Source organism: Paramisgurnus dabryanus, chromosome 17 (genome assembly GCF_030506205.2).
Source record: "Paramisgurnus dabryanus chromosome 17, PD_genome_1.1, whole genome shotgun sequence".
Lineage (NCBI taxonomy): Eukaryota > Metazoa > Chordata > Actinopteri > Cypriniformes > Cobitidae > Paramisgurnus > Paramisgurnus dabryanus.
This window is the reverse complement of record NC_133353.1, coordinates 11,778,858-11,797,812: the sequence shown is the minus strand read 5'-3', so window position 1 is coordinate 11,797,812 and position 18,955 is coordinate 11,778,858. Positions and strand designations below refer to the sequence as shown.

The 18,955-nt window shown below is 39.6% G+C and overlaps 1 protein-coding gene across 26 annotated transcripts in view; it reads left to right on the top strand.

Moving 5' to 3' along the window:
- Positions 1–18,955, top strand: part of LOC135787457 (scavenger receptor cysteine-rich domain-containing protein DMBT1-like) — a 59,826-nt gene that overhangs the window by 36,716 nt on the left and 4,155 nt on the right. For 3 of the 26 annotated variants that reach the window (XM_073812278.1, XM_065297409.2, XM_065297410.2), the window contains exons 8-26: positions 332–436; positions 600–659; positions 1,087–1,122; positions 1,702–1,809; positions 2,013–2,060; positions 2,442–2,483; positions 3,622–3,666; positions 4,903–4,938; positions 10,501–10,608; positions 11,157–11,213; positions 11,910–11,954; positions 12,524–12,631; positions 12,893–12,940; positions 13,335–13,379; positions 13,797–13,832; positions 14,829–14,936; positions 15,485–15,541; positions 16,268–16,312; positions 16,695–16,802. In XM_073812278.1, coding sequence (XP_073668379.1) covers positions 332–436; positions 600–659; positions 1,087–1,122; positions 1,702–1,809; positions 2,013–2,060; positions 2,442–2,483; positions 3,622–3,666; positions 4,903–4,938; positions 10,501–10,608; positions 11,157–11,213; positions 11,910–11,954; positions 12,524–12,631; positions 12,893–12,940; positions 13,335–13,379; positions 13,797–13,832; positions 14,829–14,936; positions 15,485–15,541; positions 16,268–16,312; positions 16,695–16,802 — 1,245 coding nt within the window. The remainder of the gene's footprint in view (positions 1–331; positions 437–599; positions 660–1,086; positions 1,123–1,701; positions 1,810–2,012; positions 2,061–2,441; positions 2,484–3,621; positions 3,667–4,902; positions 4,939–10,500; positions 10,609–11,156; positions 11,214–11,909; positions 11,955–12,523; positions 12,632–12,892; positions 12,941–13,334; positions 13,380–13,796; positions 13,833–14,828; positions 14,937–15,484; positions 15,542–16,267; positions 16,313–16,694; positions 16,803–18,955) is intronic. The other 23 variants (XM_065297412.2, XM_065297418.2, XM_065297413.2 and 20 more) reach the window with 23 other exon arrangements.

Genomic DNA, 18,955 nt, shown 5'->3' with positions numbered 1-18,955 from the left:
ACATTTTCTGAATATTATTATTGACAAAATTACCATTAATATTGAACATTTATCACAGTAATCAAATTAATTGCCTTTTCCTGTTCTCTTTTGATTGAGAGGATAAATTGGCCATGACTATCAGCTATTTTTAAACTATTGGCCGATATCGAGGAAAATGCTTTAATCGGCTGATACCTATTATTGGTCGATATATCAATGCATATTCCTTTTACAGTTGATTTTCAGTCAGTAGTCACACATTGTTTGGGGAAGCTTTGTTCTCTCTGTGATTATAAATTACACCAGCATGTTGTATTATAAGTAAAAAATATATCTCCCCTCTGTACAGAAGATGAGTTTTTCTCATGTGTGTATAACTGTGGCATTGACTTTGGCATCTGCTCTTGCGAAAGCTCCTGTCAGTACTATGGCAACTGTTGCTTTGACTTTAAGTGTAAGTTCTTTAAATCACATGAATTAAAATGCCTAAAACTTACTCTTCTGATATCCAACAGCTTTCCGCATGTGTCAAAATTACATTTGAACCAATATAATAATATGACAGAAGAAATCTGTTGTGTAAGCGTTTTTATTTCATTCTCTCTTTTTTTACACAGGGAATTGCCCAGTGCCCACAACAACCAGTACAACCCCCATGACATCAACCTCGACAGAATGTAATATACAATATTGTGCCATTAGGGTTTTCACACTTGAAATAGGTTATTCTAAATCCTGGGTTAACAGAATCCTAGGTTATGATTTTCACGTTCCATATTTATCATACTAATAGTGTTTTTTTGTAAAACTTCAATCTGAGTGAATACTAATTCTAACGATACCTTAAACTTAGATAATAAATTCATCAGTTTAAGGAGAATGTCTTCTGTCTTAGTCTTTTCACACTGCGCTTAACCCTTGGTTATCTCTCAACCCCTGGATAAGTATTAACAGTGTAAAATGTCAAACTCTTCACAGTATTCTGTTAACCCAGGGTTAAGGATAACCTTGGGTTAACTATTTCAAGTGTTAAAAGCCTTTATATTGTCATTAATCACAGTGGTAATAATAAATTAATATATTTTCTCTTGTCTCTCTTTTCAGTGTCCACAACAACCAGTACAACCATGACAACAGAACGTAAAATATAAAGTATTGTGACATTAGGGTATTCCCACTTAAAAAATAGTTAACCCAAGGTTATTCTAAACCCCGGGGTAACAGAATCCTGGGTTATGAGTTTCACGTTTCACGCTGTTCATACTAAAAGTGTTTTTTTATCTTCAATCTGAATACTGATTCTAATGATACCTAAAACTTAAAAAATCAGTTCATTAGTTTAAGGAGACTGTACAACCTGTCTTTACCCTGGGTTATGGAGCATTTCACACTTGTAATTTAGAAGCGGATTATCCATGAAACTAACCTAGGGTTATAAAACCCTGCTCTGAAGAATTACACAGCTTTCTGAAATGCTAGATTCTGATTGGCTTTAAGGGTTTAGGAATGCACAGTGTGAAACATCAGATTATGAATACCCAGGGTTATCTTTTAACCACTGGTTTACCATAAACAGTGTGAAACTCATAATCCAGGATTCTGTTAACCAGTGGTTTAGAATAACCTAAGGGTTAACTACTTAAAGTGTGAAAAGCCCTTCTGTAGTCATTCATAATCAGAGTGGTAATAATAAATTAATATATTTTCTCTTGTCCTCAGATATTTATGTGGATTACTTTTGCGCATATAACTGTGATATTGACTTTGGCCCTTGTTCATGCAAGAGCTCTTGTCAGTACCATGGCAACTGTTGCCCTGACTACGAGTGTAAGTTCCTCAAAATCACTAAAAAATATAACTAAAATCTACTCAGTTTTACATATGCAACAGCTGTCCCCATGTGTCAAAATAACAGCACCAATACAATAATACAGTATAACAAAACTACTGTTATGTTACATTCAAAGTGGGAAGTTCTGTGTTTTGTTGCTGTTGGTGTTGTTTTACTCTATTTTCTTCTTTTTACACAGGGTCTTGCCCAGGGTCCACAATAACCATGACAACAGGCTCGACAGAACGTAATATACAGTAGTTTAACATTAGGGTTTTCACACTTGAAATAGGTTATTCTAAACCCCAGGTTAACAGAATCCTGGGTTATGAGTTTCACAATGTTCATACTAAAAGTTTTTTTTGTCAAACGTGAATCTGAATACTGATTCTAATGATACAACTTAGACAATCAATTCATCAGTTTAAGGAGAATGTCTTCTGTCTTAGTCTTTTTACACTGCGCTTAACCCCTTGTAAAGTAAAATGTGAAACTCTTCACAGGATTATGTTAATCCGGGGTTTAGAATTACCTGGGGTTAACTTTTTCAAGTGTAAAAAGCCATTCTATAGTAATTATTCACAGTGGTAATAATAAATTAATATATTTTCTCTTATTTCTTTTTCAGTGTCCACAACCAGTACAACCATGACAACAGCCTCGAAAGAGTGTAATATACAGTAGTGTGACATTAGGGTTTTCACACTTGAAATAGGTTATTCTAAACCCTGGGTTAACAGAATCCTGGGTTATGAGTTTCACGTTTCACACTGTTCATACTAATAGTGTTTTTTGTCAAACTTTAATCTGAATACTGATTCTAACGATACCTAAAACTTAGATAATCAATTCATCAGTTTAAGGAGACTGTCTTCTGTCTTACTGTGCATTCAGACCGCCACCGGCGAGAGCGTCAATAAAAGCTCTGGCTTCCCTGACAACGACAAAGAAAAGTTGTAGTGGACGCTCTGACTCTCAAATGCATTCTCTGAACGCCTCTCAGGTGGAGGTTTCCGCCTTCCGATTGGTTGCCGGTAAACATTTCCGCCTTCCGATTGGTTGCCGCCGAACCCCGTCATATCTCATTACCATAAAGTTGAGCTGATTTCAACTCTCCTCGACACTCACGCTGTACATGTCGCGCCGTGCCGCTGCTCGCCGGAGCTCGCCGCCGGCTCTCATTGAAAATGAATGACTTACGGCAACTTTGATGCTCTCGCCGGTGGTGGTCTGAATGCACAGTTAGTCTTTTCACACTGCGCTTAACCCTTGGTTATCTCTCAACCCCTGGTTAAAGGAATAGTCTACTCATTTTCAATATTAAAATATGTTATTACCTTAACTAAGAAGAGTTGATACATCCCGCTATCATCTTAGTGCGGGCACGTAAGCGCTGGGGCGCGCTGCGACCCTTCGATAGCATTTAGCTTAGCCCCATTCATTCAATGGTACCACTCAGAGATAAAGTTAGAAGTGACCAAACACATCAATGTTTTTCCTATTTAAGACGAGTAGTTATACGAGCAAGTTTGGTGGTACAAAATAAAACGTAGCGCTTTTCTAAGCGGATTTAAAAGAGGAACTATATTGTATGGCGGAACAGCACTTTTGGGAGTAGTGTGGGAGAGGGTCATACTTAGCACTTTAAGTATGAACAGTGTAAAATGTGAAACTCTTTACAGTATTCTGTTAACCCAGGGTTTAGAAGAATCTTGGGTTAACTATTTCAAGTGTGAAAATCCCTTCTATAGTCATAAATCACAGTGGTAATAATAAATTAATATATTTTCTCTTGTCGTTTTTCTCAGTGTCCACAACAACCAGTACAACCATGACAACAGGCTCGATAGAACGTAATGTAAAGTATTGTGACATTAGGGTTTACACACTTGAAATAGATTATTCAAAACCCTGGGTTAACAGAACCCTACTGTAGGTTATGATTTTCACGTTCCATATTTATCATACTAAGTGTTTTTTTTTGTAAAACTTCAATCTGAATACTAATTCTAACGATACCTTAAACTTAGATACTAAATTCATCAGTTTAAAGCTCACGTAACACACGCTGTTTCTGCATTTCTGATATTAATCTGGAGTACCTATGGAGTAGTATGACATCCTTTATATCTCTGAAGAGTCTTTAGTTTAATCAGATTTATAAAAGAAAGATTAGCTTTACCGAATCTTTCCGATAACGTACGAAAAAATGAAGAAGGAGGAGTTATAACACGGGAGGAGCGAGTACGAGTCATGCAACACTATACAACACTGTTTTAACTTATGATTCACTACATGTTCGTGTCATTTATATAATATACACGCGCCTATTTCCAACATAAGACAAAAGTCTTACTTACCGCGTGTAACTCGTCATGAAAATCCACCGCATCAAACACACACACGCAAAACTCCGCTGCTAATCCGGATAATAAACTATATCCATTGTTTCCATAAGGCTGTATGTCTTCTCCTTACATCCAAAAACACACTTCTTGTTGTGCCATTGTTGACTTTTGAAATTAAACAAAGCTGAGTGGCGTGATAAGCTGTTAGCAAGCTCTAGCGTCTCCCGCTGACTGACGGCTGGGCGGGGTTTTTCAGGGGAAGTTTTCCGGCGGAAGCCCATATAAAGAAGTGATACGTATCGAAAACCCCTGAAACGTCAGTTAGAACCGTAATCGAAAAAAATTAGCCGAAACTTGTACGAACCCTGGCGAAGTGCATTCGGCACAGAAATACTCTGAAACACGCCCAACTGCATTTTTGACACTTTGCCTACGTTTAGCATGAGGAAACAACTCTATAACTGTGTTAATAAGTCAGAATGCTTGAAATACCATTAAACCCCCCCTTTAAGGAGAATGTCTTCTGTCTTAGTCTTTTCACACTGCGCTTAACCCTTGGTTATCTCTCAACCCCTGGATAAGTATTAACAGTGTAAAATGTCAAACTCTTCAAAGTATTCTGTTAACCCAGGGTTAAGGATAACCTTGGATTAACTATTTCAAGTGTTAAAAGCCTTTCTATTGTCATTAATCACAGTGGTAATAATAAATTAATATATTTTCTCTTGTCTCTCTTTTCAGTGTCCACAACAACCAGTACAACCATGACAACAGAACGTAAAATATAAAGTATTGTGACATTAGGGTATTCCCACTTAAATAATAGTTAACCCAAGGTTATTCTAAACCCCGGGGTAACAGAATCCTGGGTTATGAGTTTCACATTTCACAATGTTCATACTAAAAGTGTTTTTTTATCTTCAATCTGAATACTGATTCTAATGATACCTAAAACCTAGAAAATCAGTTCATTAGTTTAAGGAGACTGTACAATCTGTCTTAACCCTGGGTTATGGAGCATTTCACACTTGTAATTTAGAAGCCGATTATCCATTAAACTAACCTAGGGTTATAGACCTTGCTCTGATCTGTTGTATAGGACTTGATGTTGATTTCCCTTAATGCATACTTGAGGAACCGATGAGACTCTGTGGTATAATTAATTGAGTGACCCTCTCCCACACTACTCCTCAGCCCTTCCATCTCCTAAGGTTTCTCCTTTTTCGTAACATAAACCCTTGACATGACCTAACCTCAGTCTCTAAGGCCACAATCTCACCACGACCAGACCATACACACCAACCCGTTTGACTAAGGCCAGAAGTCCCACTGTCATCGTTAATGCAGGTTCAGTGGCAAACGGTTCTGTATGGCATACTTTTTGCCGCAACACACAAGACCACAAGAAAACACCAAAATCTCACCGCAACCCGACCATACGTGCCAACCCGTTTGACTAAGGCCAGAGGCCCCACTGTGGTCGTTAATGCAGGTTCAGTGGCAAACTGTGGCAAACTACCCCAATTACTCAACAACACCGGTCTATTGTATAGGACTTGATGTTGATATCCCTTAATACTTACCTGAGGCATTGTGCGACCCCGTGTAATGGTCAATTGAGTGATGGCACCCTTTGGGTTGTCAAGTGGGCGCCCTCCTTCCTAGTTGTTTCGCTGATAGGCCCACGACACCTCCAGAGGGTTCAGCAGTGAATCCTGGCGTCCCAGGTTCACTCCCTAGATGCCATCAACTCACTTGAAGACCCAGGCGGTTCACCCACAGCCATTGGCTTCCCTTTTCTGCAGCCGCGGAAAGGTCTTTGACTGCCTGCCGGTGGGCCTTTCCTCGCACTCCCATCTCCTGGAGTAGACTGGCTATTGTGGTGGCTATGAAACCTCTGCAACCTACTTCCACTGGGCATACCTTCACATTCCAGCCTTGTTGTTGCGCATCAGTTGCAAGTTCAGCGTACCTCAGCTTTGGTGTTGCCTGCCACTGGGATGATGGGGAGGAAGGGCATGCACACTTGTCCGTCGACTTTCCAACACTGCAACAAGACACTTCAGCACCTGGTTGTGCCGCCAAGTGTAACGGCCTTGGGTGAGATTGATCTTGCCTCCCACTAAGATGTGCTTCAGTGTTGCTAGACTTTGGCATAGAGGGCACGTGGGGTCCTCGGCATACCATTGGCTTAGGTTTGTGGGAGAAGGTAGGACATCGTAGGCTGCCCTGACAGTAAAACTTGCCCTGAATACCTCCATCTCCCATAGATCTTTCCAGGAGATCTTTTCCACTCCTTCCCATGCCATCCACTGCCCTTGCTTTGCCTGTGCCACAGCTTGGGCACAGCTTCTTCTTCCTTCTACTGATGTACCTCCTGGACCACCATCCTGCGTCTTTGAGATGGAGAGGCTTTGCTCCACACTGGTGTATTGGCCCCAAGTCCAAGACCACTCCTCCCTCCTGCACTTGGCCCACGATGTCCTTGTGTCTGAGTGCTGCCTTTGCCTGCTCGGTTGCAGCCAATGGGGTCCACTTCCTACCCGTGGCCAAGATGGGGGCAGCTTGGGCTACAAATGGATCACTCGAATCTAGTAGCATCATCTCGAGTCTGGCTTTGGCACACTTGTACTCCTCTAACAGACTGGTAAGGGGCAGGTGTAGCATCCCTTTGCCATAAAGTCCAATACTGCTGAGGCACCTGGGAAGGCCAAGCCACTTCCTTACATATGAGTTGAGCAATTTCTCCAGCTTTTCCACCTTTGAGAGTTGGACTTCAAAGAGGGTTATTGAGATGGTTCTCACTGCGGAAGACAACATCCAGGGGGCGGGGTTGGATCTAGATCCAACTCCTCCCACTTTATATACTTTGTTCCGCCAAATGAACCAGTATATTTGCGTTTTTGCAGCACGCAATTAGTTGCAACCTGTGATCGCCAACGTTTGCTCTTATCAATTTAAGTGTACGTTTGATTAATAATATAGTCGAGAAAGATTCATAATTTAGAAAGTATTCCAGACAGTGTGATATCACTGAAGGGATTTATTTGTACATTATCCCACTTATTACACATATTCATACGAGTGAATATAAAAACAAATTTATTTGATATCCTTTATTAGCAAATAAAAAAGTAAACCATCTACGAGGTAAACCTGTTTTCCTAATAAACATTCAATTTATTAATTTCTAAATAACATGCCATAGCCTATATATTTTAATAATTATGCATATTTATACTGTATCCATTCATAGGTCTTAAACTGCATGTGGTAAGATTACTCGTAGTAGGCTTACCCGGAATGTTTTACACCAAAACATTATAGCAAAAAACTTACATTTCACCCTAAAGGCACTAATTTTATTGTAGTCATAAGTAAAGTTCGTTTTTATGTCAAAAGAATAACTTAATTTAGTTACGACTTAAAGTGGAAATGGGAACGCAGCAACACGTGTATGACGTGTTTTGTGGTAAAACTGCCGACCAATGGGATCTCTGGATCTGGATCCAGCTCCGCACCTGGATCTGAATCCAACCCCGCCCCCTGGATGTCGTATTCTGCAGTGAGGCGCTACTGGGGTTATTGGCCACAGGAGACATGGAAGTAGTCCATACAGCATGCACCAGAGCTTCAGCTAGGTGTCGATGTTCTCCAGGCCACTGGCTACCTCCTTCCTAAGCTGGTCTAGCTGCTCTTTGTCTCTAAGGGAGGCATCATACCAACGACCTAGGCTCTTCACTGGCTTCTCGTTCAATGTTTTCCTGGAGCTTACTTAATGTAGGCTCTGACTGGCGGCAGCCTCAGCAAAGGTCTTATTCGCTGTCAGCCAACTGTCCATCTGAAGGCCCGAATGATGACCTCCATTGCCAGGGTGAAGGCCAATGGGGAGAAGGCGCAGCCGGCCATGATTCCCACTTCCAGGTGTTGCCAAGCTGTTGTGAACTCTGCTGTTGTCACACAAAGTTGGACGTCCTTAACATAGGCCTTGACAAGGATTGTGAGAGCTGCTGGGACTCTAAAGTAGTCAAAGGCTGTCCACAGGAGGTTGCGAGGGACTGAGCCAAAGGCATATGCGATATCCAGGAACACCACGTGAAATTCTGTTCCCACTTTTTTGGCGACCTGGATCTGATGTCAGATGACACTAGCGTGTTCTACACAACCAGAGAAGCCTGAGATGCCTGCTTTCTGGATTTACGTGTCAATCAAGTTGTTTATTTGCAGGTACTTCTTCCTTCTGTGCTTCCCCAGGAGGTTTTCAGCTCTCCTCTGTGGTGCATGCCTGCCCTTAATCTCTTTCTGCAACAGGTTTATACCCTTCTTCTCCTCCTCTATGGCCTTCCCCCATTGCTTCTTCAACTGCCTCCTCTCCTTGACTAGGCGATCTATTTCTGTCTGCCTTCTGGACTTGGTGGGGACTGAACGAGTAGCTTGTTTGTCTTCGACCACTCAAAATCATTCCAAGCCATAGGCATAGATAAGATCGCCCATCCTTTCCAATTTTTCATGGCTGTGCCTCTGATCCCTTCCAGTATGTTGCAGAGATCGGTGTTGCTCTCCTTCCACATTGTCTTGTTGCAGGCTTTTGGCCACTTGACTAATGGCCTTCGCTCCTGAATCTTCTTTTCTGCTGTTGGTCATGATGGGTTGGGTTCAGGTTGCCCTCTTGTTCCATGTTGTTCCTTGTCTAGGGAAGGGGTGTTGATGTCCTGCAGACTGTGGTGTGTGTCATGCTACTGAACTTCTGTCGACTTACTCGGCCTGTTTCTCAGAAAGAAGCTGTCAATGCGGCTTCCCTGTTGACCCTTCTTTAGGCACCCCTTTTTGTCCTGGTGTATCTTCAGGCCTTGGGTGGAAGTAGCCTTTGTCCAACCACAAATGCAGTTCTGGAGCTTTTGTCCTGCTGTAGCTATCAGAGCCTCAGGTATTCTGATCATCAATCTCGTAGTCTGTTCCATTTCTGTGTTCATTACCGGGTTATCCGCCGATGAGCCATCTTCCGCCCCCACTCTCCCTGTCTCAGGGGGTGTTTTCTTCTTAGGACTTTTCGTAGCTATGTGTGGGTGCGACCCATACACCTCTCGTTTTGGAACCCGCCACCACGCGTAGCTAGCCCTTGGCGGCCCCGTTGGGGTTTGTTCCCTCCTGTCAGCTGTTCTTCCATGCTGTTACAAGGTCTTTCCCTTGTGGTCAGCTGCCCTTTCACAGCAGTCACTGGTTCACCAGATGATCAGATCTGTTGTATAGGACTTGATGTTGATTTCCCTTAAGGCATACTTGAGGCACTGATGAGACTTTGTGGGATAGTTAATGGAGTAACCCCCTGCCACACTACTTCTCAGCCCTTCCATCTCCTGAGGTTTCTCCTTTCTCGTAACTCAGTGCATAAACTCTTAACATGACCTAACCCCACTCTCTAACGTCACAATCTCACTGCAACCCAACCATACACGCCAACCTGTTTGACTAAGGCCAGAAGCCCCACTGTTGTCATTAATGCAGGTTCAGTGGCAAACGGTTCTGTATGGCATATTATTTGCCGCAACACACAAGACCACAAGAAAACGCCAAAATCTCACCGCAACCCGACCATACGTGCCAACCCTTTTTGACTAAGGCCAAGGGCCCCACTGTAGTCATTAATGCAGGTTCAGTGGCAAACGGTTCTGTATGGCATATTATTTGCCGCAACACACAAGACCACAAGAAAACGCCAAAATCTCACCGCAACCCGACCATACGTGCCAACCCTTTTTGACTAAGGCCAAGGGCCCCACTGTTGTCATTAATGCAGGTTCAGTGGCAAACGGTTCTGTATGGCATATTATTTGCCGCAACACACAAGACCACAAGAAAACGCCAAAATCTCACCGCAACCCGACCATACGTGCCAACCCTTTTTGACTAAGGCCAAGGGCCCCACTGTAGTCATTAATGCAGGTTCAGTGGGAAACGTTGGCAAACTACAGCAATTACCCAACAACACTGGTCTATTGTATAGGACTTGATGTTGATATCCCTTAATATTTACCTGAGGCATTGTTGTGACCCTCTGGGATGATCAATTGAGTGATGACACAGCTCTCTAAAATGCTAGATTCTGATTGGCTTTAAGGGTTTAGGAATGCAAAGTGTGAAACGTCAGATTATGAATACCCTGGGTTATCTCTTAACCCCTTGTTTAGTATAAACAGTGTGAAACTCGTAACCCAGGATTCTTTAACCCGTGGTTTAGAATAACCTAAGGGTAAACTACTTAAAGTGTGAAAAGCCCTTCTGTAGTAATTCATAATCACAGTGGTAATAGTAAATTAATATGTTTTCTCTTGTCCTTAGATATTTATGTGGATTACTTTTGCGCGTTTAGCTGTGATATTGACTTCGGCCCTTGTTCATGCAAGAGCTCTTGTCAGTACCATGGCAACTGTTGCCCTGACTACGAGTGTAAGTTCCTCGAATTCACTCAAAAATATATTAACTAAAATCTACTCAGTTTTTCATATCTTCACCTTCCTAAAATAAATATATATATTTTTTTCATAAGTCATCTCCTCATGATCCTGGCCACGTCTGGTAAAATCGCTCACATCCTCATTTGAACAGATCATGCTATTCTACCCCTGTAGTATAATGGCCTAAGTCAAGAGCATGACTTAGGCTGTTTTATTTTGCCTAAGTCATTGAGACTTAGGCAATTTTACAAGCTTTTCTAAATGGCAGCTGCCTCAAGAGGAACACAAATCTACTCAACCTCTGAAGATAGTTCCATTTATTTGTGTTTTCTTAGAAACCTGAAAAAATGACTTAGGCAATTATTTTAGGAAGGTGACGATATGCAACAGCTGTCCCCATGTGTCAAAATAACAGCACAAATACAATAATACAGTATAACAAAAACTACCATTATGTTCAACTTAAAGTTGTGGAAGTTCTGTTTTTTTGTTTTTGACGTTGTTGTTGTTGTTTTACTTTATTTTCTTCTTTTTACACAGGGTCTTGCCAAGTGCCCCCAACAACCACTACAACCATGACAACAGGCTCGACAGAACGTAATATACAGTAGTTTGACATTAGGGTTTTCTTCTCACTTGAAATAGGTTATTCTAAACCCTAGGTTAACAGAATCCTGGGTTATGAGTTTCATGTTTCACAATGTTCATACTAAAAGTGTTTTTGGCAAACTTGAATCTGAATACTGATTCTAACGATACCTAAAATTTAGATATTCAATTCTTCAGATTAAGGAGACTGTCTTCTGTCTAATGGCCTGTTCATACGGTATGCGGTAAGCGGCAAAATCGCCGCGTGGCTTCAGCTTTTCTCTTGTATTGGAAGCGTTTTGTGCAGCATTTAGTGCAAATATGTTTATCTTCAATGGCGCCTGTCATGAAGTACCATGTCCGGAGAAGGAACAGAATTTTGGGTGCATGTGCAGTGTGGACCAACACCGCTTCACCTCTGTAACTGCCCCAGTTTTCCCGCTTTCCGCACGTCTCCTATTGAAAAAGAACTAAACACTCGCGGTTGCCGCATACCGTGTGGAATGGCTTTTAGTCTTTTCACACTGCACTTAACCCCTGGTAAAGTATAAACAGTGTAAAATGTGAAACTCTTCACAGGATTCTGTTAACCCAGGGTTTAGAATAACCTGGGGTTAATTATTTCAAGTGTGAAAAGCCCTTCTGTAGTCATTAATCACAGTGATAATAATAAATTAACATATTTTCTCTTGTCTCTCTTGGCAGAGTACACAACAACCAGTACAACCATGAAAACAGGCTCGACAGAACGTAATATACAGTATTGTGACATTAGGGTTTTCCTAACTTGAAATAGTTAACCCAAGGTTATTCTTAACCACGGGTTAACGGAGTCCTGGGTTATGAGTTTCACATTTCACGCTGTTCATACTAAATGTGTTTTTTTATCTTCAGTCTAAATACTGATTCTAATGATACCTAAAAAATCAGTTCATTAGTTTAAGGAGACCGTACAACCTGTCTTAACCCTGGGTTATGGAGCATTTCACACTTGTAATGTAGAAGCGGATTATCCATGAAACTAACCTAGGGTTATAAAACCATGCTCTGAAGAATTACACAGCTCTCTAAAATGCTAGATTCTGATTGGCTTTAAGGGTTTAGGAATGCACAGTGTGAAACATCAGATTATGAATACCCGGGGTTATCTCTTAACCCCTGGTTAAGCATAAACAGTGTGAAACTCTTAATCCAGGATTCTGTTAACCAGTTGTTTAGAATAACCTAAGGGTAAACTACTTAAAGTGTGAAAAGCCCTTCTGTAGTCATTCATAATCAGAGTGGTAATAATAAATTAATATATGTTCTCTTGTCCTCAGATATTTATGTGGATTACTTTTGCGCGTTTAGCTGTGATATTGACTTCGGCCCTTGTTCATGCAAGAGCTCTTGTCAGTACCATGGCAACTGTTGCCCTGACTACAAGTGTAAGTTCCTCAAAATCACCCAAATATTTATATTTATATTTAATAACTAAAATCTACTCAGTTTTCCATATCTTCACCTTCCTAAAATATATATATATATTTTTCATAAGTCATCTCCTCATGATCCTGTGTCAAAATAACAGCACCAATACAATAATATAACAAAAACTACCGTATGTTCAACTCAAAGTAGTGGAAGTTCTGTGTTTTGTTGTTGATGTTGTTGGTGTTGTTTTACTCTATTTTCTTCTTTTTACACAGTGTACTGCCCAGTGTCCACAACAACCAAGACAACAGGCTCGACAGAACGTAATATACAGTAGTGTGACATTAGGGTTTTCACACTTGAAATCGGTTATTCTAAACCCCAGGTTAACAGAATCCTGGGTTATGAGTTTCACACTATTCATACTAAAAGTGTTTTTTGTTAAACTTGAATCTGAATACTGATTCTAACGATACCTAAAACTTAGATAATCAATTCATCAGTTTAAGGAGAATGTCTTCTGTCTTAGTCTTTTTACACTGCGCTTAACCCCTTGTAAAATATAAACAGTGTAAAATGTGAAACTCTTCACAGGATTCTGTTAACCCGAGGTTTAGAATAACCTATGGTTAACTATTTCAAGTGTGAAAAGCCCTTCTATAATTATTCACAGTGGTAATAATAAATTAATATATTTTCTCTTTTCTCTCTTCTCAGTGTCCACAACAACCAGTACAACCATGACAACAGGCTCGACAGAACGTAATATACAGTATTGTGACATTAGGGTTTTCACACTTGAAATAGGTTATTCTAAAACCCTGGGTTAACAGAATCCTGGGTTGTGAGTTTCACATTTCATACTGTTCATACTAAAAGTGTTTTTTTGTAAAACTTCAATCTGAATACTGATTCTAACGATACCTAAAACTTACATAATAAATTCATCAGTTTTAGGAGAATGTTTTCTGTCTTAGTCTTTTCACACTGCATTTAACCCTTGGTTATCTCTCAACCCCTGGTTAAGTATGAACAGTGTAAAATGTGAAACTCTTTACAGTATTCTGTTAACCCAGGGTTTAGAATAACCTTGGGTTAACTATTTCAAGTGTTAAAAGCCCTTCATTAATCACAGTGATAATAATAAATTAATATATTTTCTCTTGTCTCTCTTCTCAGTGTCCACAACAGCCAGTACAACCATGACAACAGAACGTAATATAAAGTATTGTGACATTAGGGTATTCTCACTTAAAAAATTGTTAACCCAAGGTTATTCTAAACCCCGGGTTAACAGAGTCCTGGGTTATGAGTTTCACGTTTCACAATGTTCATAGTAAAAGTGTTTTTTATCTTCAGTCTGAATACTGATTCTAATGATACCTAAACCCTAGAAAATCAATTCATTAGTTTAAGGAGACTGTACAACCTGTGTTAACCCTGGGTTATGGAGCATTTCACACTTGTAATTTAGAAGCGGATTATCCATTGAACTAACCTAGGGTTATAGACCTTGCTCTGATCTGTTGTATAGGACTTGATGTTGATTTCCTTTCATGCATACTTGAGGCACCGATGAGACTCTGTGGTATAATTAATTGAGTGACCCTCTCCCACACTACTCCTCAGCCCTTCCATCTCCTGAGGTTTCCCTTTTCGTTTCTGTGCATAAACCCTTGACATGACCTAACCTCAGTCTCTAACATACTATTTGCCGCAACACAGAAGACCACACAAAAACGCCAAAATCTCACTGCAACCCGACCATACGTGCCAACCTGTTTGACTAAGGCCAGAGGCCCCACTGTCGTCGTTAATGCAGGTTCAGTGGGAAACTGTGGCAAACTACCGCAATTACTCAACAACAATTGTATAGGACTTGATGTTGATATCCCTTAATACTTACCTGAGGCATTGTTGTGACCCCGTGGGATGGTCAACTGAGTGATGACACAGCTCTCTAAAATGCTAAATTTTGATTGGCTTTAAGGGTTTAGGAATGCACATTGTGAAACTTCACATTATGAATACCCTGGGTTATCTCTTAACTACTTGTTTAGATAAACAGTGTGAAACTCGTAACCCAGGATTCTGTTAACCTGTGGTTTAGAATAACCTAAGGGTTAACTACTTAAAGTGTGAAAAGCCCTTCTGTAGTAATTCATAATCAGAGTGGTAATAGTAAATTGATATGTTTTCTCTTGTCCTTAGATATTTATGTGGATTACTTTTGCGCGTTTAGCTGTGATATTGACTTCGGCCCTTGTTCATGCAAGAGCTCTTGTCAGTACCATGGCAACTGTTGCCCTGACTACGAGTGTAAGTTCCTCGAATTCACTCAAAAATATATTAACTAAAATCTACTCAGTTTTTCATATCTTCACCTTCCTAAAATATATATATATATTTTTTTTCATAAGTCATCTCCTCATGATCCTGGCCATGTCTGGTAAAATCGCTCACATCCTCATTTGAACAGATCATGCTATTCTACCCCTGTAGTATAATGGCCTAAGTCAAGAGCATGACTTAGGCTGTTTTATTTTGCCTAAGTCATTGAGACTTAGGCAATTTTACAAGCTTTTCTAAATGGCAGCTGCATCAAGAGGAACACAAATCTACTCAACCTCTGAAGTTAGTTCAATTTATTTGTGTTTTCTGAGAAACCTGAAAAAATGACTTAGGCAATTATTTTAGGAAGGTGACGATATGCAACAGCTGTCCCCATGTGTCAAAATAACAGCACAAATACAATAATACAGTATAACAAAAACTACCATTATGTTCAACTCAAAGTTGTGGAAGTTCTGTTTTTTGTTTTTGACGTTGTTGTTGTTGTTTTATTTAATTTTCTTCTTTTTACACAGGGTCTTGCCCAGTGTCCACAACAACCACTACAACCATGACAACAAGCTCGACAGAACGTAATATACAGTAGTGTGACATTAGGGTTTTCTCACTTGAAATAGGTTATTCTAACAGAATCCTGGGTTATGAGTTTCATGTTTCACAATGTTCATACTAAAAGTGTTTTTGTCAAACTTGAATCTGAATATTGATTCTAAAGATACCTAAAACTTAGATATTCAATTTTTCAGTTTAAGGAGACTTCAGTCTCTGTCTTCTGTCTAATGGCCGTTTCATACGGTACGCGGTAAGCGGCAAAATCGCTGCGTGGCTTCAGCTTTTCTCTTGTATTGGAAGCGTTTTGTGCAGCATTTAGTGCAAATATGTTTATCTTCAATGGCGCCTGTCATGAAGTACCATGTCTGGAGAAGGAACATAATTTTGGGTGCACGAGCAAGGCGTGTGGACCAACTCCGCTTCACCTCTGTAACCGCCCCCATTTTTCCACTTTCCGCACGTCTCCTATTGAAAAAGAACTAAACACTTGCGGTTGCCGCGTACCGTATGGAACGGCCTTTAGTTTTTTCACACTGCACTTAACCCCTGGTAAAGTATAAACAGTGTAATACTCTTCACAGGACTCTGTTAACCCAGGGTTTAGAATAACCTGGGGTTAACTATTTCAAGTGTGAAAAGCCCTTCTGTAATCATTAATCAGTGATAATAATAAATTACTAATAAATAATAAATTAATGACAGTGGTAATAATAAATTAATATATTTTCTCTTGTCTCTCTTCGCAGAGTCCACAACAACCAGTACAACCATGAAAACAGGCTCGACAGAACGTAATATATAGTATTGTGACATTAGAGTTTTCCTAACTTGAAATAGTTAACCCAAGGTTATTCTTAACCGCAGGTTAACAGAATCCTGGGTTATGAGTTTCACATTTCACGCTGTTCATACTAAAAGTGTTTTTGTAATTCTTGAATCTGAATACTGATTCTAATGATACCTAAAACCTATTACACATATACACAGCTCTCTAAAATGCTAGATTCTGATTGGCTTTTAGGGTTTAGGAATGCACAGTGTGAAACGTCAGATTATGAATACCCAGGGTTATCTCTAACCTAAGGGTTAACTTCTTAAAGTGTGTAAAGCCCTTCTGTAGTCATTCATATCAGAGTGGTAATAATAAATTAATATATTTTCTTTTGTCCTTAGATATTTATGGGGACCACTTTTGCGCGAAAAGCTGTGATATTGACTTTGGCCCTTGTTCATGCAAGAGCTCTTGTCAGTACCATGGCAACTGTTGCGCTGACTATGAGTGTAAGTTACAGGAGGATAATAGATAAAACTTTCTCAGAGCTGCAATCTCTTGATTTGCTATGTATAAATTAAATACTACTTAATAATAAAATAATTCTGCTTTAAAGGTCACATAACAAACACTGTTTCTGCCAATCTCATGCTAATCTTGAGAACAGATAGTAGTTCTGCATCCTTCATAACTTCAAAGAGTCTTAAGTTTTATAAGGTTTATAAAAGACAGATCAGCTATACCTGTATTTTAAAAAAGCTAAGCTTCTGGAGGCGTACCATGGGCGGAGCCAGTCATGAGCACAAAACATTATCCCACTATCTCTCATAGATTTGTATAAAGGCTAGATGTCTCACCCTCGCTGCTGGCCAATTAAGTGGAAAGTCCGCATTTTGGCGGCCATCTTACCACAGGGCGCTCGCTCACTCGTAGCATTACGTTTTAATGATGTAGGTACTTTTAAATGACCATAACTTGCTTAATTTTTACCGATTTTCAAACGGTTTGGTTTGTTATAAACGTCAAAGATGTACCTACGACACTGCATACTTATACTAAAAATAAATAAAAAAATTCATGAAACATGTTAAAGCATCCAGAATCATAGCCACGTTAATAACGTTTGTAAAAAAACAAACCGTTTGAATATCGGTAGAAAATTGATCAAGTTATGGTCATTAAAAGTACCTGCACCAATAAACTCAATGCTACGAGTGAGCGAGCTGTCTGAGGTAAGATGGCTGCCAGGTGATGCCGTTAGAGACTCCGCCGTAAGACATCTAGCCTTTATACATATCTATGCTTTCTCTGATTCACTCTGATTTATAACTTATGATTCACTAAATGTTTGTGCAATTTACATTATTGCATATGATTGTCAGTGTTGGGGGTAACGCATTACAAGTAATGCGCATTACGTAATAATATTACTTTTCTGAAGTAACGAGTAAAGTAACGGATTACTTTATAAATTTACACATTAATATTTGAGTTACTTTTAAAAAAAAGTAATGCGAGTTACTTTTCAGTTTAATTAATTCCATTTAAAAACTAAATAATGTACTGAATTAAACTGAACATATTAACATAAAATTACGCACTCTGTGCGCCTGAGAGGGAACAGTTTGAGTCAGAAACGGAGATGGCAGGCCAGAGCTTGACATTTTTGCGATCATAAAAAACAATTGCAAGACCTGAAAGAGATAAAGCATCAGCTAAGTAAGAAAAAGTAACGCAAAACTAACTTAAAAGTAACGAAAGCATTACTTTCCATGAAAAGTAACTAAGTAACGCAATTAGTTACTTTTTTGGGTAGTAACTTAATATTGTAATGCATTACTTTTAAAAGTAACTTTTCCCAACACTGCCGATTGTCAACAAAGCACAGACATTATTACAGTTTTACTTAACGCCTGCAACCAGGGATTTTAACCAGATTTTTTTCCCAATTGGTTCGTTCCGAACAGAAACAGTATTTTAACGTTTCCAGTTTTCGGTTCAACACTAAAATTTATATTCCTGAACCGGTTAGAACAAAAATAAAGTTCCCGAAATGGTTAAAAACTTTCCATGTCAACTGTGGGACATACAAATAAGTAGGCTGATCGTTAAACTTAAATTATTAGTCTACATAATTTTCCTTAAGTCTTCATCTTGTCATCATTAAACATTAAAAAAGGCTACATTATGTAAGCGGCATAACTGTAATTCTGACAAGCCTACATTTGTTGAGTGCACTTAAACACGTGCACACACACAAACAGAGGACTAATTCCAAAAGGCATTTCGGGAAGAAGATGCACCAGAAACATTCGCTCCACATAAAGTGAAAATTACGTTGTTTTTCAGTGCTTTATTTGCCAAATGTTTTTTAATGGAATACAGTATGAGACACAGTAGCACAACTCTGTCTCAAGTTTATACATCAGGAGTTCTGATCTTTGAAGGGCATAGGGATAATCACGTTTGATTGGAGTTGGACTGGACACATTCAATCGCATGTGCGTCTGTGTGTTCAGAAAATGTTTCACTTAAGCGCCTTTTTGTGGTTAAATTGTTTAATATTACTTAAGTGTTAACATTTGCAAGCCTTTGAAACACTTGCAAATGTGTCGTGATCTATACCGGTTTAAAGCCTTGCCTGCAACTCATAAATGGTTGT